This window comes from Eulemur rufifrons, chromosome 19 (genome assembly GCF_041146395.1).
Source record: "Eulemur rufifrons isolate Redbay chromosome 19, OSU_ERuf_1, whole genome shotgun sequence".
NCBI lineage: Eukaryota > Metazoa > Chordata > Mammalia > Primates > Lemuridae > Eulemur > Eulemur rufifrons.
This window is the reverse complement of record NC_091001.1, coordinates 83,192,492-83,219,081: the sequence shown is the minus strand read 5'-3', so window position 1 is coordinate 83,219,081 and position 26,590 is coordinate 83,192,492. Positions and strand designations below refer to the sequence as shown.

The 26,590-nt window shown below is 37.1% G+C and overlaps 1 protein-coding gene across 5 annotated transcripts in view; it reads left to right on the top strand.

Annotated features, from left to right (window-relative positions):
* Positions 1 to 26,590, top strand: part of MTA3 (metastasis associated 1 family member 3) — a 161,597-nt gene that overhangs the window by 28,804 nt on the left and 106,203 nt on the right. For all 5 annotated transcript variants that reach the window (XM_069493926.1, XM_069493928.1, XM_069493927.1 and 2 more), the window contains exon 4: positions 23,236 to 23,362. In XM_069493926.1, coding sequence (XP_069350027.1) covers positions 23,236 to 23,362 — 127 coding nt within the window. The remainder of the gene's footprint in view (positions 1 to 23,235; positions 23,363 to 26,590) is intronic.

The window sequence follows — 26,590 nt, the reverse complement described above, 5'->3', positions numbered from 1 at the left end:
AGATCACAATGGTGGAGTATTGCTTATTTATTCATTCATCAAATCTATTTGAGCTCCTACTGTGTACTGGACGGTCTGGTAAGCACTGTTGGTAAACAGTGAACAAAGCCACAGAAATCCCTGCTTTCAGAGCATGTAAGGGTCTCAGTTCTTTGTTGTTCTTCTGAGTTGTAGTTGGAAAATCGTACAGCAATCTTTCATAAAAAATGATTTTTTAAAATGATTTAGCAGCTGAAAATTCAATTAGGTCCTCCTTAAGTTTCTTTTTTTTTTTTTTTTGAGACAGAGTCTCACTTTGTTGTCCAGGCTAGAGTGAGTGCCGTGGCGTCAGCCTAGCTCACAGCAACCTCAAACTCCTGGGCTTAAGCGATCCTACTGCCTCAGCCTCCCGAGTAGCTGGGACTACAGGCATGCGCCACCATGCCCGGCTAATTTTTTCTATATATATATTTTAGTTGGCCAGATAATTTCTTTCTGTTTTTAGTAGAGACGGGGTCTCGCTCTTGCTCAGGGTAGTCTCGAACTCCTGACCTCAAGCGATCTACCCGCCTCGACCTCCCAGAGTGCTAGGATTACAGGTGTGAGCCACCGTGCCCGGCCTCCTCCTTAAGTTTTGTTAGAAGCAGAGAATTGAAACCCATAAGACTTGGAAGAGGTTTGTTTATCAGTCTTTAGAACTGTTCACATTGTCATTTTCTGAGAAGCATAGAAGAAAGGTTTTACTAAGACCTAACAAATGACTGTTAATTCTATTTCTTATTCTTTCACCTATGGGCACTCAGTTAGGATTCCGCCAGAGAAACAGAACCAGATGGAGATTATATATGTGGATAAATATACACACACACATATATGCAAATACATATACTACATATATATGTGTATATATTATACATACACATATATACACACATTATATAATCTTTAACAGGTTTATATACATATGAAGAGATTTATTGCGGGGGCCAGGCTCAGTGGCTCACGGCTGTAATCTCAGTGCTTTGGGAGCCCAAGGTGTGAGGCTCACTTAAGTCCAGGAATTTGAGACCAGCCTGGCCAACATACGTAGCAAGATCCCATCTCTACAAAAATTTAAAAAAAAAAAAAAAAAATCAGCTAGGCATTGTGGTATGTGCTTGTAGTCCCAGCTACTTAGGAGGCTGAGGTGGGAGGATTGCTTTGCCTTAGGCCAGGAATTAGAGGCTGCAGTGAGCTATGATTGGGCCGTTATACCCTAGTCTGGGCTACAGAGCCAGACCCTATCTCTTAAAAAAAAAAAAAAAAAATTAGTACAAGGAACTGGCTTACATAATTGTGGAGGCTGGCTAGGCAAGTCTAAAAATCTGTAGGGCTGACTAGTCGGTGGAATTTCTTCCTCAGGGAAACCTCAGTTTTGCTTTTATGGCTTTTCAGCTGATTGGAGGAGGACCTACCCAGATTATGGACAGTAATCTCATTTACTTAAAGTCAGTTGATGTTAATCCTAGCCACACAATATTTTTACCACAACACCTAGATTAGATTTTGATTTAATAAGTAGTTTCTATAGCCTAGCCAAGTTGACACGTAAAACTAACCATCATAGGCACTTTTTTAAAACCAATATACTGAGAAAGGTTGAAGTAATGTTCATTTAAGCATGCCTTTGCATTTTAAATTCATGTCTGTTAAAATGTTTGAATCTTGTACCATATACATACTTAAAATATATTTAAATGTGTGATGTAAGTTGATATATAAAATATAATATGAACTGTATTTTAATGTATTTTCATTAAATTGTTGGCACTTTGGATTTAATTTATTCAATTATAAAAAATAACCACTGGTAACCTTAATGGCAAACCTAGTCCTCATTGACAAACCTGGCAGCTAAATAAATAACACCAGCTTTCTGTCAAGAAGTCTGACTGCTTTTCTTCCAACTTTAATAAATGAGTACTTGCATCCCCAAGGCAACCGCCTCCTTCTGAATTTTAAGATAAACTCGTGGATAATGGTTGGAGCCCTGCTGTGATGGATTTAAGGCCTTAAATATATTTTTATAGACTTCTTTTGATTTTTTTTTTTCCTTAGGACTGGTTTTCTTAAGAGCTGTGCATTTTTTGACCACCATTCAGAGATTGCAAAAAGTATGGTCTTATAAGTGAAAATTGTTTATCTTTTTATAAATAAATGATACCATAGTCTCAAATATATCTAAATTTGTAATATCCTAACACGGACCAAAGTACCCCAACTCTAATACCACACTTCTATAACTGAAGTCTGTATAAGACACAAAACCCTACTGTGGGTTTCTGATATCCTGGTTCAACAGGCTTCTCAGAAACCTATATTTTGTCTCTGTTTTGTCACCAATGGTCTGTTTGATATTTTTTAATTAAAAAAATTCATTTTTAATTATGGGTACATAATAGTTGTATATCTTTTCTTTTTTTTTTTTTTTTTCCGAGACAGAGTCTTACTCTGTTGCCTGGGCTAGAGTGCCATGGCGTCAGCCTAAGCTCACAGCAACCTCAAACTCCTGGGCTCAAGCAATCCTCCTGCCTCAGCCTCCCAAGTAGATGGGACTACAGGCGAGTACCACCACACCCAGCTAATTTTTTCTATATATTTTTAGTTGTCCGGTTAAATTTCTTTCTATTTTTTAGTAGAGACCCAGGGTCTCGCTGTTGCTCAGGCTGGTCTCGAACTCCAGACATCAAGCAGTCCTCCAGCCTTGGCCTCCTAGAGTGCTAGGATTACAAGCGTGAGCCACCGTGCCTGGCCTTTTCTACTTTTTGGATGTAGGCACTTACTGCTATATACTATATTACTGCTTTTTCTGTATCCCATAGGTTTTGATAGGTTGTGTTTTCATTTTCATTTGTTTTGAGAATTTTTTAAATTTCTTTTTTACTCTCTTCATTGACCCACTAGTCATTCAGGAGTGTATTGTTTAATTTCCATACGTTTGTGTAGTTTTCAATATTTCTCTTCTTACTGATTTCTAGTTTTATTCCATTGTGGTCAGGGAAAATACTTGATATGATTTCAATTTTTTTTTCTTTTTAATTTTTAAAGACTTCTTTTTGGACTAACATATGGTCTAGTCTTGAACTGATCCATGAGCTGAGGAGAAGAATGGGCTATTCTGTAGCTGTTGGATGGAATGTTCTGTAAATATCTATTAGGTCCATTAGGTCTGTAGTGCAGATTAAGTCTTTGTTTCTTTGCTGGTTTTGTGTCTGGATGATTAGTCCAATGCTGAAAGTGGAGAGTTGAGGTCTACAATGATTATTGTATTGGGGTGTCTGTCTCTTCAGCTCTGATAATATTTGCTTTGTATATCTGGTTGCTCCAGCGTTGGGTACATATATATTAAAAATTGTTATATCCTCTTGCAGAATTTACCCTTTTATTGTTATATAATGACTTTTTTGTCTCTTTTTACAGTTTTTGTTTGAAATCTATTTTATCTGATAGAAATATAGCTATTCCTTCTCTTTTTTGGTTTTCATTTGCATGGAATATATTTCTCTATCCCTGTCTTTTCAGTCTACGTGTGTCTTTATAGGTGAAGTGGGTTTCTTGTAGGCAACATATAGTTTGGTCTTTTTTTTTTTTTTTAATTCATCAGCCATTGCATGTCTTTTGATTGAAGAGTTTAGTTCATTCACATTCAATGTTGTTATTGATAGATTTGATTTACTGCTGTGTTGTTATTTGATTTCTGTTTGTTTTGTGGTCTTCTTTTCCTTCCTGTCTACCTTTCTATAAAAGAGATTTTCTTTGGTAGTGTGTTTTAATTTCTTGCTTTTCATTTTTTGTGTATCTGTTGTAGGTTTTTTGATTTGAGGTTACCATGAGGCTTGCAAAAAAATATTTTATAACCAATTATTTTAAATATTGGACAACTTAACTCTGCTTAGAAACAAACAAACAAGATAAGGAAAATATAAAAGAAATTGTATACTCTAACTTCATTCTCCTAGCTTTTTAAAGTTTTTTTATTTTTTATCCCAGCTGTGATTCTGGATCCATTCCCCCCACACACCCCATCCCCACTTTTCAACTTTCTGTTGTTTCCATTTATATCTTTTTGTATTATCTGTCTCTTAAAAGGTTGCAGTTATTATTTTTTGTAGCTTTGTCTTTTAGTCTTCCTACTCAAGATATGAGTGGTTTATACCCCACAATTAGAGCAATAGAGTGTACTTTGTGTACTTACTCTTACCAGTGAGTTTTATAACCAATGGTTTGTTGCCCCAGAGGTTTTTACTCCCTATGCTTTGCCAAATTCTACTTAGATTTAGGATGCTAAATCCTTTAGGTGAGAGGTACACCTGTATGTAAGAGAAGGGCAGTTGTGAAAAATGGAGACGAGACAATAATGATCAATCCGATGCCTTGTTCTTGTGCTACTTCTCAGGCAGATCAGTAGGAACATGTGAGAGTTGATCTCCTTAAACCTATTGTTTCTATGTACCCCTTGGAATGTGTTCATATATGTCCAAAGGGGTTTGACTTCACTTTTTGAAGACTTTGGTACACCACAGCACTTTTCCAGGGTGCTGTGGTTTGGATGTTTGTCCCCTCCAAACCTCATGTTGAAATTTGAGCCCCAGTGTTCAAAGTGGAACCTAATGGGAGGTGTTTGGGTTATGGGACAGGATCCATCATGAAAAGATTAATGCTTTCCCTGGGGAGGGGATGTGTCAGTGAGTTCTCACTCTAGTAGTTCCCTAGAGAGCTGGTTGTTTCACAAGGGCCTGGCACATTCCCCATCTCTCTCTTGCTTTCTTTCTTGCCATGTGATCTCTGCACACTCTGGCCCCCCTTTTCCTTCCACCATGCGTGGAAACAGCCTGAGGCCCTCACCAGATTGAGATGCCCAATTTTGAACTTTCCAGCCATCAGAATCATGAGCCAGATCTTTTTTCTTTATAAATTACCCTGCCTCAAGTATGCCTTTATAGCAGCACGAAATGAACTAAGATGCTGGGCCTTGCTTTTTCTTTGTTTATCTTGGAGATCCTTCCATACCTGTACTCTGTTTTCATGGCTGCAAGGTGTTCCACACTTTGATGTACTGTAATCTGACCACTATGCATTGGTAGAGGATTAGGTTTTTTTTCCTAATCAGAAAAGGAGGATAGGCTGGGCGCGGTGGCTCACGCCTGTAATCCTAGCACTTTGGGAGGCTGAGGCGGGTGGATCGCTCGAGGTCAGGAGTTCGAGACCAGCCTGAGCAAGAGCGAGACCCCCGTCTCTACTAAAAATAGAAAGACATTATATGGACAGCTAAAAATATATATAGAGAAAATTAGCCGGGCATAGTGGCGCATGCCTGTAGTCCCAGCTACTTGGGAGGCTGAGGCAGTAGGATCGCTTAAGCCGAGGAGTCTGAGGTTGCTGTGAGCTAAGCTGACGCCACGGCACTCACTCTAGCCCGGGCAACAAAGTGAGACTCTGTCTCAAAAAAAAAAAAAAAAAAGAAAAGGAGGACAATTAGGATCTTTTGCTCTCAAACAGTTCTACAGAGTACAGTCATGTACCATGTAAGGACAGAGATACGTTTGTAGAAATCTAAACATAGAAAAGTTATTGTAAAGATACAGTATAAAAGATGAAAAGTGGAACACTTGTAAGGGCACTTAACATGAATGGAGCTTGCCAGGAGTGGAAGTTGCTGTGGGTGAGTCAGTGAGTTGGTGAGTAAATGTAAGGGCCCAGGACATTTTACTGTACACTTAGGCTACTCTAATAAATCTTTCTTTCTTTAATAATAAATTACCTTTTGCTTACTGTAACTTTTTTACTTTATAAACTTTAACATTTAAAAAAACTTTTTGATGCTCTTTAACACTTAGCTTAAAACACAAACACATTGTACAGCTGTACAAAAATATTTTCTTTATGTCTTTATTGTGTAAGCTTTTTTCTATCTTAAAATGTACGTATTTTTATGTATTAAACTTTTTAATTTAAAACTAAGACACAAACACACACATTAGCCTGGGCCTACACAGGATCAGGATTTTCAATATCACTGTCTTCCACCTCTACATCTTGTCCCACTGGAAAGTATTCAGGGGCAATAACACACATGGAAGTGTCATCTCCCATGACAACATTGCCTTTTTCTGGAATACCTCCTGAAGGACCTGCCTGGGGCTGTTTTACAGTTAACTTTAAAAAAAAAATAATGATAAAAAGTATAGTATAACAAATACATAAACAACTAATAGTCATTTATTATCAGTGTCAAGTATTATATACTGTACATAATTGTTTAAGTGCTATATTTTTATTTGACTGGCAGTGCAGTAGTTTTATTTATACCAGTATCACCCACAAACACATAAGTAATGCTTTGTTGCTACAACGTCACCATGGCTATGATGTCACTAGGCAATGAGATAATCTTATGAGATCACCTTTGTATATGCATTTGGTTGACTAAAATGTTGTTAATGTGATGTCTGACTGTACGTAGGTCATTTAGCACATGTAGGAGTACAGCATCTATCTTTAGGATAGATTCCTAGAATTGGGATTGTGGGGTCGTAAGGGTATGCACTGTAAGCAGGCCTCGTGGTACTCTCCTATAGTACCAGCTGCCTGGGAGGCTGAAGTAGGAAGATTGCTTGAGACCAAGAGTTGAAGGCTGTAGCGTGCTGTGATGGTACCTGTGCGTAGTCACTGCCCTCCTACCTTGGCAGCATATTGAGACCCTCTATCTTAAAAAAAAAAAAAAAAAAAAGATATGCATTGTAATTTTGATAGATAATTGCCAAATTGCTCTCCTTAGATATTGTACCAATATATACCTACTAGTAATGAATGAGTGCCTGTTCTCTCCCTTCGAGCCTTACCATTATAGTTTACTATAAGGTTTTTGACTTTAGGTAAAAAATGATACCTTGATGTAGTTTTATTTTAAATTTCTCTTGAGTGAGATGGAATATCTTTTCATATGTTTGAAAAGCCACTTATATTTCCTTCTCTGTGAATTGTTTGTTTATATTCTTTGCCTATTTTATGTTGTTTAACTTTTGCTAAATTAATTTGTAGGGAGAAGAAAATAAATCTTTCCTTAACCCAATAAAGGAACTAAAGAGGAAACCCTTATCTTTAAATGGATATGTTTAGCCATATATTTTTCTGTCAGTTATCTCCCCTTAGAACATGAAAATAAATTTAGCTTAGACTTTCTTCTTTCCTTGTCCTCTGTGTTAACATTTAGGTCTAGGTTATTTTTTCCCCCAGATCCCATAAGACTTAAGAGAGTCTAGATTTTTACTAAATTACAATCATGATAATAATGCAGCTAACACATGACACCAGACATTATTCTAAGTGCTTTTAAATGTAAGTCCATTTCATTTTACATGTAAGTTCATCTTACATTACATAGCTATTTTTAAGGATTTATATTTTAGTTTTACTCATTTGTTTACTCTTCACTATTTCTTGTGTCCAAGTTACCTTTATTTTTGAATTACATTGTTTTGCTTTGCTGAAATATGTCCTCGTCTCAATTTTTTTTCAGGAAGCGTCTGTTGGTGGTAGATTTTCTGTATCTTTGCATATCTTAAAAATTATCTTTATTTTATATCACACATAAATACTAGTTTATCTCCGTAGAGAATTTTGGGTTCAAAATTGATTCCTTTTAGAACTTTGAAGAAATTGCTTCCCTTCTGATTTCCAGTGTTGGTAAGAAGTCTGATGTCAGCCTGATTGTTCTTTTATAGGTAACATGGTTTTCCTGTCAAAGTTTTTCTCCTTTAGAATTGACATTTTGGTATTTTACCAGAAATATAACTCTTCTATGTATTTTTGGTGAATATGTTGGAATTGGAGAAGACCTTTCACTTGTGTTCCACTCATGAATATTTTTGTGTAAGGTTTCTGTTCAACTGTATCTGTTTTGTGATTCATTCTGCCCGTTTGTTGAAATTTTAATACTTCCAAGAGTAATACTAAGAGAGAAGAGTGAATAAAAGAACAACAAAAAGTCACCTCAGCATTTGGAAAACTTTCTTGTTTCTAATGTTTGCGCTTCAACTACAGATTTAACTAGGAGAGATAAAGGTAAAGATAGTTGATTTTTAGATGTCTGTTGTACTTTCTTATAAAGTTTTACATTTTGAGAACATAGCCCATAGCCTGTTGTTTCTCGATCTATAACGTGTGTAGGCGTATAGACATCAGTCAGCCAGACACTGGCCTTTTGGATCCAGAACCCACCCTGGCTAATCTGAGACACGGAGCCCTTACTCTGCCGTTGGGGACACTTCTCAGTCCTTTCTAGGCAGCAATTATCACTTGACTGGAGTTGGCATAAAATCTATTTTCTATCACAACATTAAAGTAATAAACTTTCATTTATAAGGGCACTTTTCTCCTACTATTTCATAATTTTTTTTGTGAATGACATTTATAATTAGCAGTTATGGCAAGTTTGTGTCTCATTAACCAGATTATTATCAACTGTAAATATTAAAAAGGTTTATTATTTGACAAGCTAATTATGTTTTATGATACCCATTTTCTTATCAATCTGGTCTTTTGAATGTTAATGGTTTGTTTTTTTTTAAACAAAGCAAGTACTATATTAATACTTTAAAATTGATGTCACATTGCTTATTGATCATTAAATGAGGCATTCCAGCAATTAGATATTGTTAAGCATTTTTAAAGGCTGTGTGTGTTAGCTTAACTTCTATAATTGTCTGGCTTAATTTGTGGGTTAGAAAAATAAAGGCTCATGTTTTATATTTTCATGACAAGTAGAAGGAAAATCATTTTTTCTTTTTGAGGCAAGGACTCTGTTGTCCAGGCTGGAGTGCAGTGGCACAGTCATAGCTCACTGTAACCTCGAACTCCTGTGCTCAAGTAGTCCTCCTGCCTCAGCCTCTCAAGTAGCTGGGACCGTAGACGCGTGCCACTAGGCCCAGCTAATTTTTAACTTTTCTGTAGAGATGAGGTCTCGCTATGTTGCTCAGGATGGTCTTGAATTCCCGGGCTCAAGCAATCCTCCTGACTTAGCCTCCCAAAATGCTGGGATTTTAGGGGTGAGCCACTTCACCCTGTCTGTATTGTCCTTATTTAGATAGCCCAAAGTATTATTTTCATTTAGCATTTTAAACCATAGAATTTTAGACCTGGGAGGACCTTATATATAATCTAATTAAACCCTCTGTATTTTATATTAATAGGTTAGTCCTTGGTTAGGTCCAAGATTACCTAACTGGATTAGTATCCTATCCTCTCATTGTTTTTTATTTTCTTTTCCTTTCTTTCCTTGGTTTTTTTTTTTTTTTTTTTTTTTAGAGATGGTTTTGCTTTGTCACCCAGGCTGGAGTGCAGTGGCACAATCATAGCCTACTGCAACCTTGAACTCCTGGGCCCAAGCCATCCTCCTGTGTCAGCCTTGCAAGTAGCTGGGACTACAGGTGCACATCACGAAATTTGGCTAATTTAAAATTTTTTTTTGTAGAGATAGGGTCTTGCTATGTTGCGCAGGTTGGTCTTGAACTCCTTGCCTAAAGTGATCCTCCTGCCTTGGCCTCCCACAGTTCTGGTATTACAAATGTGAGCCACTGCCCCTGGCCTGATTGCTGCTTTTGTATGTTTTGTTTATCTCTTTAAAATTTGTTTTGGAGGAGATAAATGTCACTATACACCATTTTATGTTTGTATACTATGACATTGTTGGACAGATTAATTTGCCTTGGTGAGCATTGGTTTCTTCATCTTTACAAGGGGCTTGTTCATGTTCTCTACCTTATTACCCTTCCTGTCATGAGGATGGTTGTAAGAATTAAATGAATAATTGAATGAATAATGGCAAATTATAAAACATGCATAAAATATCTTTTTTTTTTTTTAAACCAGGTAGAGTCAGTGAAAGAAACAGAAACCAATGTGGATTTGATGTATTACTGGGAATTTGGTGCTTACAAAATGATGAAAAGGTTGAAGGAAAAGACCCTAGGCTGGAGGTCTGTCACAATAACACAGAGAACTGACCCACATGCGAAGCTGGTACCTCTGAAGCCTTCTCTAGAGCTTTGCTAGTGGCATGCTTTTCCAGTTGCCTCTCACAGCCAGGAAGTTGCAGGTGGTCCCTTGCAACCTCAATCCATGGTATTAGAATTCATTAGCTGACAACCCTGACCCCTTTCTTGACTCCTAGGAACGTGGAGAATGGACATGTCTGTGTAATGGCCCCACTTTTCAACTTTGCTTGCTGCTGGCAACAGCTTAGATTCTCATGAAGGTCACTGCCTCATAGCCTCTTAGTACATCTCATGCCACTTTCTATTCACAAAATTTTTGTCTTCACTCAGTGTTGCATGTATCCGTGTTTGTAATTCTTCTACCGGTCTTTAAACCTGCAGGAGTAGTTTCATATTGTAGGGATTTGTGAGCATATATGTTGTAAGGTCATAAAAACAGCTGGCTGGCCAAATTACCACTATATCTAAGCATAGTGGTAATTCATGTGGGTGAAACTGTAGTTCCTGACAGTAATCAGTTTCAACTTGGTAGGAAAATTATTCAGGATTAAGGTGAGATCCCTAGAGGTAACAAAATAAAAATTTTATGTTTTGTTTTTGTACAATTGTTTTTGAAATTCAGGTCTAATATGGTTGATTCCTTTGTGGGGTTTTGTAGTTTAAGCAACAAATTCATTTCTTCTTTTGTTTAGGTGGTTTTTAGGTTAGTTACTACTCTATACATTTGGGGAAATGTTTTCCATATTTTTACTTATTTGAAAAGACTTTTTAAAAACTTGCTTATGACTGTAAATCTTTTCATATAAATGACTATAAATAGGAAACAATAACAGGATTGTAAGAAATTTTTAGAAATGATGAAGCTTGTCAGTGAAAGGCTCTCAGAAGGAAATGTGCTCCAGCAAATGGCCGAAGGAAACGTACTTGTCATCCTGTACCCTGTGATCGAGTCTTGTTTCCATTCAGTCCATGGTAAACAATGATTTTTCTGACTTTTAATTTTCAAGCTGGTTAAAGCTTTGAAAAAGGTTATGTCCTATAGTATGGCATGGTCTATGGTTCTAATATTGATAATTCGTATATCACATAATTCACAACTTTAAATAGACTGTACCAATTATTTTAGATTATTTAGTAGTTTGAATATCTGAAAAATGGGTAGAAAAATGCTTCAGTGAATATCTTAGTAAATACTGTCTCATATATTTGTTTCTTTTGGTGGAATGAATGGATCAGAGAGTCTGGATAGGTTTTAAAGTTTTTTTTTTGTTTGTTTGTTTGTTTGTTTTTGAGACAGAGTCTTGCTTTGTTGCCCGGGCTAGAGTGTCGTGGCGTCAGCCTAGCTCACAGCAACCTCAAACTCCTGACCTCAAGTGATCCTCCCGCCTCAGCCTCCCAGAGTGCTAAGATTACAGGTGTGAGCCACCATGCCTGACTGTTTTAAAGATTTTTAAATACATGTTCCCAAAGAAACTTCCTAAAAGTCTCTGTCAATTTTACTTTCTTACTTTGCTATAATTTAGGCTTCTCCTGTATTTTCTTTTAGTTTTTGGTTTTATGGTTTTAGATTTAACATTTAAGTTATCTGTTTTTAGTTTATTTTTAAAATTTATTTTTTAAATCCCTGTGAGTTACAGATCCTAGCTCTTTCTCTTTTTTTGGTCTGGTACATGTATATACAGTTGTTCTAACCACATTTGTTGAAAGGCTGTCCTTTCTCCTTGCTTTGCTTTTGTGCCTCTGTCAAATCAGTTGGTCATATTTGTGTGGGTTTATACTGGATTTTCTATTCTGTTCTATTGATCCATTTGTCTTTTTGCCAGTGGCATGCTTTTGATTATTGTAGCTTTCTGGTACTTCTTAAAGTAAAGTAATGTAGTGCTCCAACTTTTAAAAAATTATTAATTTATTTTAATTTTTTTTTTAGAGACAGGGTCTAGCTCTGTCCCTCAGGCTACAGTGCAGTGGCCTGATCATATCTCACTGTAACCTCAAGTTCTTGGGGTCAGGCAATCCTCCTACCTCAGCCTCCTGAATAGCTGGCACTACAGGCATGTGCCACTATGCCTGGCTAATTTTTTTATGTTTTGTAGAGACAGGGTCTGGCTACGTTGCCCACGCTGGTCTCAGATTCCTGCCCTTAAGTGATCCTTCTTCCTTGTCCTCCCAAAGTGCTGGTTTATAGTTGTTAGCCACCACTCCTGGCCAGTCCTCCAACTTGATTCTCCTTTTCAGAGTTGTTCTGGTTATTGTAGTTCCTGTGCATTTTCATATGAGTTTTACAACAGCTTGTCATTTTCTGTTTTTTTTTTTTCTTCGTTGAGACAGAGTCTTGCTTGTCTCCCAGGCTAGAGTGCCGTGGCATCATCATAGCTCACTGCAGGGTCAAACTCCTAGGCTGGAGCAATCCTCCTGCCTCAGCCTCCCAAGTGGCTGGGACTATAGGCACAAGTGCTACCACACCTAGCTAATTTTTCTCTCTTGCTCAGGCTGGTCTTGAACTTCTGGTCACAAGTCAATCTCCCACCTTGGCCTCCCAAAGTGCTAGGATTACAAGCGTGAACCACTGGGCCCAGCCCATTTTCTATTTAAAGAAAAGCCTGCTGGTATTTGAATTGAGATTTTGTGTAATCCATTGATCTATTCAGGGAGAATTGACATCTTAACAATATTGAGTCTTTAGCTGGGCATGGTGGCATATATCTGTATTCCCAGTTACTCAGGAGGCTGAGGCAGGAGGATCACTTGAGCACAGGACTTCTGGGCTGTAGTGTATTATGCCATAGTCAGGTGTCTGCATTAAGTTTGGCATCAATATTGTGACCTCCTGGGATCGAGGGGCCACTTAGTTGCCTAAGGAGGGGTGAAACACCCCAGGTCAGAAATAGAGCAGGTCAAAACTCTCTTGCTGATCAGTAGTGGGATTGTGCCTGTGAATAGTCATGCACTCCAGCCTGTCTCTTAAAAAATAAATAAATAAATAAATAAAATAAAATATGAGGCCGGGCTCGGTGACTCACGCCTATAATCCTAGCACTCTGGGAGGCCAAAGTGGGCAGATCGTTTGAGCTCAGGAGTTCGAGACCAGCCTGAGCAAGAGCAAGACCCTGTCTCTACTAAAAATAGAAAGAAATTATCTGGACAACTAAAAATACATACAAAAAATTAGCCAGGCATGGTGGCACATGCCTGTAGTCCCAGCTACTTGGGAGGCTGAGGCAGGAGGATCACTTGAGCCCAGGAGTTTGAGGTTGCTGTGAGCCAGGCTGACGCCACAGTACTCTAGCCCAGGCAACAGAGTGAGATACTCTGTCTCAAAAAAATAAATAATCAAATAAAAATAAAATAAAATATGAAATGAAACAAACAATAAAAACCCCAATATTGAGTCTTTCAATCCATGAACACAGTATATATCTCAATGGCTCATTAAATGTATAACTCAATGATTCATCCCTTTTCATTGCTAAGTAGGATAATCTCAATGGTTTATGCCTTTTTATTACTGACTAGCATTCCTTTGCTTGCATATACTAATTTTTTTACCCATTCATCTGTTGGTGAACATTTCAGTTATTTCCAGGTTTAGGCTATTATGAATAAATTTGTTATGAACATTTCATGTATAATCTTTATATGGACATATATTTCTTCTGTCTTGGGCTTGAGTGCAAATAGTTTTATCTTAGGGCTATTGTCAACATTTTGAAGAAAATTTCAGACTGTTTGCCAGAATGATCATACCATTTTACATTCCCATCAGCAGTGTAGGAGAGTTCAGGTTTCTTCATATATCTGCCAAAACTTAGTATGATCAGTCTTTTTAATTTTAGGCATTCTAATAGGTATATAGCAAACATTGTAAATTTTATTTTATTTTTGCCTCCCGGATATTTTTGTATTCTTATAAATCAATTTGAACTTTGTTCTGGGATGCAGTTATGTTACTTGGAAACAGATGGATCTATGGTTGTTGGATTTATGATTTGTTAAGTGAATATGGAACAGCGCTTAGTCTAGGGCTTAATTATTCCCTATTACTGAGGCAAGACTTTTCTGTGTATTCTACCCAGTACACCAGGAACTGTGAGTTTTTCCATTGCGGCTGTTTGAGAACAAATATTGTTCACAGTCCTGTGTGAGCACTGGCTACTGCTTCCTCACATTCTTTCCAACGATTCTTTCTCTGGCCTTTGGTGGTTTCACATGCGTGCACCAGTTGTGCATGCATCGTCCTCCAGTGTGTGAGAAGGACCTGTAGATTTCCAGGTTTCCTCTGTTCAGCTCTTTCTTCTCTGATACTTTGTCTTCTGACCTCTAGTTGCTTTCATTTCATTGTTTTCTCAGCTTTGTTTCTTCAACTTAAGGAATCGCCTAGGCTCTGCCTCAGTCTCCCCTCCTTGCATTGTTATCTGGAAGTTTTCTCAAGATGGTAGGCAGAACTAGTATCAGGGCTCACCTCATTTGTTTTCCATCTTTTAGGGATCGCTATTCTTCATTGCCTGATGTCCAGTGGTCTAGTGGTCCAATGTTGAGAAAACAGATGCTTCATGTATTTTCTCTGCTTTCTAATTATTTATTTATTTATATATTTTTGGTTGTTTCAGATAGGAGGGTATATCTGGTCCTTGTTACTTCGTTTGGCTGAAGGAGAAATCCTGGTTCTGTTTTAAAAATTTTATATTGAAGTATAAAAACACAGTGGGATGGCTAAAGTGTGCAGGTCAATAACTTTTCTCAGATTTACACATTTATCTATATTACTACTACTCAGATCAAGTAGAGAAACTTTCTAATACCTGTATAGTTTTCCTTGTGCGCCTTCTGCTCCTCACCACCCTCTTTCTCCCCAAGCAATCACTATGCTCTTGTCTCCTTCCCAGTATTTGTTTTGCCTGGTCTGTAACCTCATCTAAATGGAATACTTACAGCGTTTATGCTTTTTCTTGCCTGAATTTTTTTTTTCAGTCAGCACCCATGTCTATGGCATTCATCTTTGCTGTTGCTATGGATCAGTTGTTCTTTTTAAAATTTTTTTATTCCGGACTTTATTGTTTTAGAGCAGTTTCAGGTGCACAGTAAAATTGAGAGTGAAGTACAGAGATATACTTCCTGCCCCACTCCATTCCCCCTTTCCTTTCTAGCATCAGCTGGCGTAAACCGTGTGTTTTTAGACAAGCTTCTGCTGGCTCACCCATCAAGCTGTGTGAGTGGCCTCCGTCATACTTCTGGAGCACCCTGTGTAATTTTGCAGTACTTATTACACTTGAAAGTGTATATTCTTGTCTTGAAACCAGGATGAACTGTGATCACAATCAAGGTGACTTTTATGTCATCCTCGTAAATAGCCCCAGAACAAATTAGTAGGCACATCAATAGATTTCTTTTTTTTTTGGCTGGGGATGGAGTGAAGAGGAGGACATAGGTTCTGATGAAACACATGGCAGGACAGTTCGTTAGGAGATTTATAAACCAGGAACGTTTAGTTTTTATCTGAATGGTGGGTGACTGTAAGCCATTGAGGCCTTTTTGTCAAAGCAGGGGAGAAATGTAAATTGTGTTTTAGGAAGATGCCGGCTCCTGTGTTGTTAATGAATTGGAGAGGATGGTGCGGTGTTGGTGCTGGATAATTTGGTTACTTATAATTTTTTTATTTGTTTCTTAAGTTTTAAAATTGATAGCAAATGGAAATTCACATGGTGGTATGTTAAGGTTGTATAAAATTCCAGATGGACTCTGAATTTATTATAAGATTGGGCAGCTTTTGCCAGATGCACTGTTTTTTTTGAATAAATGTAAAGCAGAAATAGCTTAAATTTCTGATGGGATCCTAACTTGCCATAGAACAACTTATGAGTCATTGTATTCACAATGTGAAAATAAAATTTCTGTGACTGTTTCTTAAAGCCAATAAAGTAAAAAACTCTTGCTTCAGCCAGTTTTTGTTTTTCTATTTGTGTTAGATTTTCAGTTAACATTTCTTTTGCATAGGCCAATAGTTCCTTAAATCCTTTGAAGAGGTCTGTGAGATCAAAACAATTTTTGTAATAATACTAAGGTGTCATTTAGCTGTTTTACAGCAGATTCTCTCATGAGTATATTGCAGATTTTTCCAGAGTCTGTATGACTTGTGTTGACATTTTTGCTCCCTGGGCTAATGTAGTGTATTGTGGTTTTTTATAGGCTGCATTTTTCTAGTTTGCTCCTTTCTTTCTTTCCGTTCTTTTTTTCTTTTTTTTTTTTTTTTTGAGACAGGATCTTACTCTGTTGCCTGGGCTACAGTGCAATGGCATGATCATAGCTCACTGTAGCCTCAAACTCACAGACTGAAGCAATCCTCCTGCCTCAGCCACCTGAGTAGCTGGGACTATAGGTGTGCGCTACCACACGTGGCTAATTTTTCCATTTTTTGTAGAGACACTATGTTGCTCAGGCTGTTCTCGAACTCCTGTGCTCACTCAAGTGATCCTCCTGCCTTAGCCTCCTGAGTCACTGGCTCCTCCTTTTTTTTTCCCTAACCTTCAAAACCAACATTTATTTCTGTAGTTTCAGAAATTGACCAATGTTATACAGAATTCCAGTTGAAATTTATATTTTGGCAAAATGATAGGAAGAGATGGAGAATAGAAAGATGTAGGTAAAGAAATGGTTATTGACTTTGGTGGTTGTCCCCATTAAGGAAAACAGCAGTTTAATATGGATTAGAGTTTAGTTACAGGCAGACAAGAAATTGGATCCTATTCATTTTTTTTTTTTAGTTTGGAAAATATTTTGAAATACTTTTAGAAAGTTGAAAAGTGAGAAAAAATGTAGTGCCTACTACTCAGCTTTATTGTCTCTTAGTATGTTGACATATTTGCTTTAGATTCTCATGGTGCCATACATACACCATCCCGCAACTCCATTCCCTTCCTAGTTTTACCATAGGTGAGTTGCTGTCTAAAAAAACCCAACTTGATGGGGTTCTTTTTTCACTCATGTTTTCCTGTTTTAGCTGAAGCAGTGTGTCACTGTTTTTGTATCTTAAAAAAATAAATGATATTGTACATGTGTTTTTCTAAAACTTGCTTTTTTGCTCAGTATCAAGATTTTGAGATCTATCTGCGTTGGTATGGGGATTAACTCATTCATTTTTAGCTGTTGAATAGTGCTCCATTCCATGACTATAGTAAAATTTATCCATCTTTTGCTGACATTTTGCCTTTCATTTTTGCGGGTTTAGTTTTTTAAAGCTAAACCATTTTTTGTGGGTTTAGCTTTTTAAAAAAATTAATATATATTTCACATGTCACATAATTCAGTCCTTTAAAAAGGTGTACAATTCAGTGGTTTTTAATATAGTCACAAATTTGTGCAACCATTATCATTATTTAATTCCAGAACATTTAGTTATCTACAAAAAAAAAAAACAACCCTATATCCATTAACAATCACTCTCCGTTTCCCCTTCCACCTGGCAACTACTAATCTAGTTTTCGTTTCCGTGAATTTCTGGATATTTCATATAAATGGAATGACTTTCAATCCCATTTGTATGAACTTATTTTGATTATTTTGAAATTAGTTTGAATATAGCCATTCTAGTAAGAATGAAATATTCTTATGGTTTTGATTTGCATTTTCCTAGTGACTAATGATGTTGAACATCTTTTCATGTGCTTATTGGCCATTTGTATATCTTCTTGGAGACATGTCTGTTCAAGTCCTTTGCCCATTATTTAACTGGTTTGTCTTTTTATGGTTGAGTTGTAAGAGTTCTTTGTATATTCTGGATATTAGACCCTTACGAGTTACATGATTTGCAAATATTTATAGTTTTACCTCTTATTTAGCTTTTTGATCCATGTTGAGTTAATTGTTACAAATGGAATTTTTTAATTTTCAGTTTTAGATTGTTCGTTGCTAGTGATAGAAATTATAATTGATTTTTGTGTATTGATTGCCTTTAAACTGGCAGATTGTTTCTTTCTCTTCATTCATATAGTTCCCTGAAATCACAATTGTCATAAAAATTCTAGTTTTATTTAAATTGCTTTTTCCCTTTTTTGAGGACTTTTTTTCTTTCTTACCCGGCAGACTTGAGTTACATCAATACTGAGCTATTTTCAGCTTGATAATATGCCTTCAAACATTTGGATACTTGTTAAATGTATCTATAGACACATTTTTTTACCACCTGCTTTTCTGTATGGTCTGTATCAGCTAACATCTGATCACTGAGAGTGATATTTCATTAAAATAGAGACCTAAGGATGCTTGAGAATAATCTGTGGAAGATTCCCCTCGTCCCAACTGCTTCCCTTCCCCAAACTGACATGTAGGAGCTGTCATTCTGATTTGCTATGAAAAATACTCAGGTTCAGTTTAAGTACCTAGAATGAGTAATAGCTCCTCCTTGTTGTTCAGGTACCTTAATTCATCAGTCTCCTACTCTGACCTTGGGTACATCACATGCTCTAAAACTTTGACTGAGTCCCTCATTGTGACCTACTGCAGAGACTAATCTCCCAGATCCTGTAGCTAGATGTTTGTATACTCCAGACTGCTCAGCTAGTTGGATTTCTTCTCTAACCCTGCTTCCTGGACATTGTTAGTGCTAGCCTTATTCTGTCTCTGCTCAGTTTGCATGTGTAAGTAGCTTTGCTGAGCTTTTGTGGCCTTGGTTGCTTTTTCATCCTGCAGTCTACAATTTTGAAACATGTAGGAGACTTGCTGGATCATGCATTGTATGTCACATAAAACTAAAACAGAAGATACAAGTATAGTGATATCTCTCTCTTTAAAACTTTAAACAATGCCTTTGTACAGTTTCCCTCTGTATTCTTTCTCCCCTTCCTGACCCCAGTGCCTTATTGTTAAACTATGTATACTGCAAATTTTCCAACTGTAAAGAATATTCAGAAAATAATTTGATGTTTGATATCTTCTATTACTATGTAGCACTCAGCTTCTACTTTAATAACTTTCAGAAGACAGCAAATTTGGCGTTTATCAAGCTTGGTAAAATGGTTTATAAAAATTCTAGAAGCCTAGTGCGGTGGCACGTGCCTGTAGTCCCAGCTACTCAGGAGGCTAAGGTAGGAGGAGCATTTGAACCCAGGATTTTGAATCCAGCCTGGGCAACATAGCAAGACCCCAACTCTTTTTATTTATTTATTTATTTTTGAGACAGAGTCTCACTCTGTTGCCTGGGCTAGAGTGCCATGGCGTCAGCCTAGCTCACAGCAACCTCAAACCCCTGGGCTCAAGCGATCCTCCTGCTGGGACTACAGGCATGCGCCACCATGCCTGGCTAATTTTTTCTGTATATATTTTTATCTGTTCATATAATTTCTTTCTATTTTTAGTAGAGACAGGGTCTTGCTCTTGCTCAGGCTGGTCTCGAACTCCTGAGCTCAAACAATCCGCCCGCCTTGGCTTCCCAGAGTGCTAGGATTACAAGTGTGAGCCACCAAGTCCGGCCAAGACCCCAACTCTTAAAAAAAATTATACAGGTATTATGATGTATGTGGTTTTCAATGATGATAGTTATATTTGGTCTTTAAAAATTTTTTCATTGTCTAAATGCTAATTTTTTCCACTGTTTAATGTTTTTAGGATATTAGTGGCATGGAACTCATTCATTCCTGCTTAGAAGTCAGTGCAAATGTATAGGAATATGTAAATGAAATTTAACTAGCAAATTTTAAAAAATAGGATTTTGTTAGTGATCTTGATAATGACAGGTGCTATTGTGGTGAGTTGTATCTTTGGTTAGGTTGGACTTCATTGATTCTGAACCAAAGGGTTGTATAAGAAAGTAAGGTTTACTGTTGTTACTGTTACTTGTAGAGCTTGTTGCTGTTTTAGCTCTGCAGGGTATGCATTATAATTCAGTTAGCTGTGTCTTACAGAATAACAATTTGTCAAATCCTAATTAGATAAAGAGTATAATTTTGTAGGTGATATTTTCTAGTGCTAATAGTGGCAATACAGCTATAACTTTATTGATCTCCACTGGTGAAATGTTATTAGACCTGTAAGTAAATGGCTCCTTTAGTGCTGTATTTCTCTCTGAGTAGTTCATTAAAAAGAACATTCAAAGAATTTTAAATTGCTTTATTCTTTCTTTGAACTAGGTGAGTCTTTTTCTAAATGACTTTTTAAGTTCGTTTTCAATTTAGTTTTAAAAGTTTGAAAGTAGAAAAGATCTGACACAGCCTATTCATTACCCACATAGAATTCAGAAAGAACTGCTACAATGAGGGATTATATTTGATAAAATTCCTTCTGTGATCCTAGGTCCTGAAATAGGAATGTATAAAAATTGTGGCTGGGTACAGTGGCCCAAACCTATAATCCCAGCACTTTGGAAGGCCAAAGTGGGAGGATCACTTGAGTGATCCCAGGAGTTCGAGTTTACAGTGAGTTATGATCATACCACTGTACTCTGGTCTGGCCTGAGTGACAGAGTGAGACCTTGTCTTAAAAAAAGGGAAAAGAAACTTGCATACAACTTTGTTTCCTGACTTTTCCATCCCTTCCTTCTAGCCCTGCTTCCCAAAGATAGACACTTTGAATTGTTTTTTCTTAGTAACTGTTTTGTTCATTTCTATCCTCAGCACCTTTAATAGTGCCTGATTTGGTGCCTAATAAATATTGCTTGATGAATGAAAGGATGTTCTTTCTCTGTTCTCAGTACTATACAATTTTAGGTTGAATATAATTTTTGTTCTTACCATCTTTACATACAGTGCTGCTATTCATAAATAGATTCCATTCTGATTCTAGTTTCTTTGCATGTGACTTATTTTTTATTTCTGTAAACTGCCCTTCCTCCCAAGTATCAAGGTTGAGTTGGAGGTACCTTTATGTAAATAAACTTTTGTAGTCTTCTCATGTTACACTTTTAAGTATCTTGGGGGAATTCTGGAGACTAGTCTTGTTAGGGTTGGAACTTGTAGTGTGCAATGAGAAAGAATTCTTGACACGAACATTAGAATAGTGTTTCGTTTATTTGTTTGTTTAAGACAGTGTTACTCTGTTGCCCGGGCTAGAGTGCCGTGGTGTCAGCCTAGCTCACAGCAACCTCAAACTCCTGGGCTCAAAGCAATCCTCCTGCCTCAGCCTCCCAAGTAGCTGGGACTACAGGCCTGCGCCACCATGCCCGGCTAATTTTTTTTCTATATATATTTTTAGCTGTCCATATAATTTCTTTCTATTTTTAGTAGAGACGGGGTCTCGCTCTTGCTCAGGTTGGTCTTGAACTCCTGAGCTCAAATGATCTACCCTCCTCGGCCTCCCAGAGTGCTAGGATTACAGGCGTGAGCCACCACACCCAGCCTAGAATAGTTTTAAAGGAAGAAAAGTTTATTTTACTCCCCAGAGGGAGGGAAGGCTGTCCTTTCAAGTCTCATTCAATGAGGGGAAATTTTCTTGAATCATTTCTTTGATAAGTCTGTGTTCCTCACCTTTCCCCCTACCCCGAAAAAAGTGAAAGAAATCTGTTTTCTTTATTGTCTCATTGTATAATTTTTATTATTGGGATGTTGGACTTCATGGGTTGTTCTTTAATTTTTTTTATCTCTTGGTCTTCGACTATTCTTCCTCTTTGACTTTGTGTTGTAATTTCTGGGACATTTCCTTACCATTACCTTCCATTCCTACTATTAGCTTTTTATTTGTGTTATCAAATTTGAAAATATCTTGTTTTTTGTTTTCTGATTACTCCCTTTTTAAATATAGTATCCTGGGATTCAGTTATTCTTCTGTATATATATAGGTTTTTAACCCTTTTCAAGTTCTTCACCTCATTCCTCTTTTTTTTTTTTTTTTTTGCAGTACTTGGTATCTTCAAGGGCTAAGTTAGTAGAGGTTTTGCTCCTGACTTCTTAATGGTTTCCCTATCTGTATGCATGGGTTACCTGTTCCTTCTCTCTACTAAATGTTTAACCTTTTTTTTTTTTTTTTTTTTTTTAACATCTACTTTCCACCCTCTAAATTTTTTTGGTGGGGAAGGTGGAAATTATTTCTTTGTTGCTTCAATTTTATTGTCATTGAAATGTTAATACAGTTATTTATTTATGTACTTATTTTTTGGAGACAGAGTCTCGCTTTGTTGCCCAGGCTAGAGTACCATGGCGTCAGCCTAGCTCACAGCAACCTCAAACTCCTGGGCTTAAGCAATCCTTCTGCCTCAGCCTCCCGAGTAGCTGGGACTACAGGCATGCGCTACCATGCCCGCCTAATTTTTTCTATTTTTAGTTGTTTGGCTAATTTCCTTCTATTTTTAGTAGAGATGGGGTGGAGCTCTTGCTCAGGCTGGTTTCGAAGTCTTGACCTTGAGCGATCCTCCTGCCTTGGCCTCCTAGAGTGTTAGGATTACAGGTGTGAGCCACCGCGCCAGGCCTTTTTTTTTTTTTTTTTTGAGACAAGCTCTGGTTCTGTCACCCAGGCTGGGGTGCAGTGGCCCAATTATATCTCACTGCAACCTCAAATTCCTGGGCTCAGATGATCCTCCTGTCTCAGCCCCCAGAGTAGCTGGGACTACAGGTGCTTGCCACCACGGCCAGCTAATTTTTAAATTATTTTAAAGATAGGGGGCTTACTATGTTGCTTAAGCTGGTCTTGAACTCCTGGCCTCAAGCAATCCTCCCTCCTGGGCCTCCTAAAACGCAGGGGTTACAGGCATGAGCCTTTGCACCTGGCCAGTTAATACACTTTAATTGCCGTCTTGGTGTGGTTTTATTGGAGGAAGAAGAGATAGTGCATATATTCCACCTGCCATTTTTAAAATTAATTTTTAACTGACATATATTTGTACATATTTTTGTGATAAATCTACCATTTTTTAATTGTTTTTAAACTTAATTTAATTTTTTTTAAAACTGAGATAGGATCTTGCTCTGTCACCCAGGCTAGAGTACAGTGGCATCATCATAGCTCACTGCAACCTCAAACTCCTGGGCAATCCTCCTGCTTCAGCCTCCTAAGTAGCTGGAACTACAGGCACACGCCACAATGCCTGGTTAATTTTTCTATTATCTACCATTTTAAGTTGGAGTTTTTCTTCTTCTTTTGAGGCCCCAATAATTTTATCGTTGTAATTGATTTGACCAATTAAATATGTAAATTTAAAGTTGATTAGTTTGAAGAAAATAATGAAATATTGATTTGATCTAACTTAATATCCAGGAAATAATGTACTTTGTAATAATGAATTCTTTGAATTTTATTTTCGTAGAAGAAATTGAGGAAGAGTCTGAAACAACTGTTGAGCCAGACTTGACTGATAAACAGAAACATCAGTTGAAACACAGGGAACTCTTTTTGTCTCGACAGTATGAATCTCTGCCTGCAACACATATCAGGTAAGAACTTTTTAGAAGTTAACCTAAAGTCAGTAATAGTGTGACCAAAAAATTTTAAAAAAGAATTTTTTTTGAAGCATTTTCCAAACTCTTCTCAGGATCTTGCTCAGATTAGTTTATTAAAGGCTTCATAATGGAATTTTATCTTGGAAATTTATAGTGTATATTAGCATATTAAAGCTCTGCAAAAGTTCTGCCATAAAGTAACCATTTTAACTTTGTTTTAATCCTAAATTCCCAATTTATTTGAATATCTATTAGTATCCTACAGAGTCCAGAAGACACCATTTTGGGAAATGCTGGTTTTCTTCAGAGTCTGAAAAAATTATATAGTCCTTAATTAGAATTGAAAGGTTAGAACCTAAAATATGGTTCTATTGGTTGGTTCGGTGGTTCTTGACCTTGTAGGATACATGGCTATATATTTATTTAAGGGTCTCTTGGACAAAAACTTTACATACTTTATTATTCTTATTGTCATCAGAGTGGTGTATTGATAGGATACAAAAGTGAAAAAACCTAGGCCCTAGTTTGTGGTTTTGGGGAATGTGGAGAAATAGTGATGGTCTTTTATGATCTACTGGTAGTAATAAAACTTAAGCATAAATACAGTTGAGCTATTTTTCAGTGCAGTCTGTAATAGGTGCATCTTAGAGGTATAACAGAATGTTAGAGCTCGAAGACCTTGGTCAGGAAAGCTTCAGAAGGGGTTGACATTTACTTAGCCTTCAAGGCAGTGTGGGACACAGGTTAGGTAGAGGTAACAGGTGAGCACGGGATGTTTGCAGGGAAAAAGCACATGACCAGGTGGTGTGTGTGTGAGGGAAAGCAGTGTTTCAGTCTCCTCAGGTTGAAGAAATTCCTTCAATTTTTGTTTATAATCTCTATTTGCTTTATCCAGCTCTCTGCTGGTCATAGTAGCCATAAAAACTGTTTATATACAGAAATAAAATATATCAACAATTTCAGTAATTGCTCCCTCCTCTTTAGCCACCAGTGTGGTTGTGAATCTAAGTCTGCCTTTCTGCATTCAGACACGTACATATGCACACAGACCCCCTCCGCCCCCCAACTCCAGGTACCTTTGTGCCCACCTTTTTTTTTCCCCCCAGAAATGGACCCAGAGGTCTTCCATGGCAGGAAGTGTATGACAAAGATGATAAAATTAGTTTTTCTCCAAAGCTTTCCAGAAATAACTTGATCATCTTCCCTTTCAACAGTTAACATTATATTATTGCTTTATTTAGGTTTTTATAGGGAGCACTATGCTAGAGTTAGTATATTCTATGTGCCTTAAGTCCTTTTCTAGAAAAAATAATCAGGCCACATAATGTGGGAAACAGTCTTTTTACCCACCAACAGGGCTATTTCAAGAAAGAAAAATAGAGAATTAGGTTAATAATTTTTGCTCAAAGAGATAGAACATTATAAAAACATTTTTGAGATTTTCTTAAAGTTGTGTATAGCTAATAAATGCTAAAGAGCCAGATTCATTTATTATGTTATTGGAAGGAGGTGTAGAATATAAAGATTCGTTTTAAGCTCAACAAGTTATGTGGCTAATCATAAGAACCTTGCCAGAACAAGAATCTGACAAATGGTTTTAAAAATGTATCCAAAACATGCAAGTATATTTTTAGTTTGCCCTTCTGATAGCTCGGAATCTGTTTATAAGTAATGTTGGTTTCCTTTAACAGATTGCCTGGAATGGAAAAAACTAGTGTATATTTTTTATCTTCCATAAGGATTGAGAGAGTATATTAAAATACAATTATCAAGTCACTCCTGTGTTGAACATAGGAATTACGTAGTATCCATGATCATTCAGTTACTGTTGAATGCACTTCCTGTGTATATTCTAGGTTAGAGAGCTTACTAAATGCTTGATAAGTAATACAAGGGCCCCAGTTTATAAACTCAAGGAATTTACCAGGTGGTAATTCCTTTAAATTATGAGGAAGAGACATAGACATTTGGGGCTTTTTGTTTTATTTTTTTCCCAGGTTGAAAGAAAGGGAGTAGTGGAGAGCCCCGTTTTCTCATCTGGGGCTCTCGGTTTTAAACAGCTAAATGGGATTAGGGGAAGTCTCTGGCCAAGGCATGGAGCTGTGCTAACTAACCCACATGCTGATGTAGAACAAGTGCACATTGGCGTGGTCTTGACATTTTGCTAATGTTGAAGTCGTGCCCTATCTATTTCTGCTTTAAAAGGAGAAAATTATTGAAGCCCCATTGTTATTTGGCAGTAAAGAGGGGTAATTTGGTGAATACTGACTTTTTCCTCTCAGGGACATTATCAAGTGCCCAGAATTTCCTTGGTACTATCCTGGAGCATAGGAGAAAACCTGACTGAGGCATTCTTGAAGTCTTTTGTAGTCTGTGAACTATAATCCTCGCTGGAGGCTGTAAGCTCTCCAGAGTGGCAGGGACACAACTCTTTGCTCCTTCTTATTCTAATGGAAGAGAGGGAGAGAGAGAGAGAGTGGACGGAACCTGGGACTGTGATTCACCTCTTATTTGTGAGACAGGCAGGGCTGGAGCAGCGAGAGTCCCTTTGGGACATTTTTTTGGTGGAAGGAGAGAGGCAACATGTTTCATTCATGTACAATGACATAGGTCATTTGATAATAAATTATATCCTACAAATATTATACAGCACCATAAAATTTATTGTTATACCAGCTGCTAGACCTGTTATATGTATGCATTTTACTGTATTCAGTCTGTGTATATATGACTAATACCTTCACTAATAGATTTTTCTTACACACTGCTAATATTCAGGAACTCTTTATATTTATATCATCTAGTTCACAAATATCTCTTCATTCTGGATTCATCCATAAGTAAACTATGAAAATTTGTAAATTTGAGAAGGGTAACACAGCTACTCACAATTGGAGAAGGTTAATGTGCTGGTTATTTAGATGTTTTCCCTTATTTCATCTCTGAATCCGTCCTTCCATTCTCTACTTTACAATGCTAGAGCTACCGTAGTCAGTATTATCTATTGTCCAGGCTTATATGTAGCTCATGTGTATTGTATTGAATTTGGCTTTTAAAAATTCTAAAGTTTATTGAACTCTTTATGATTGGCACTATCATTGCTTTACATGTATCTATAAAGTAGGTACTATTATTATCCCTGTTTTACAGGTGAGACTGAAGCACAAAATGGTTGAGTAACTTGTTTAAAGTCTCAGGTCCTAAGTGGTATATTTAGAAATT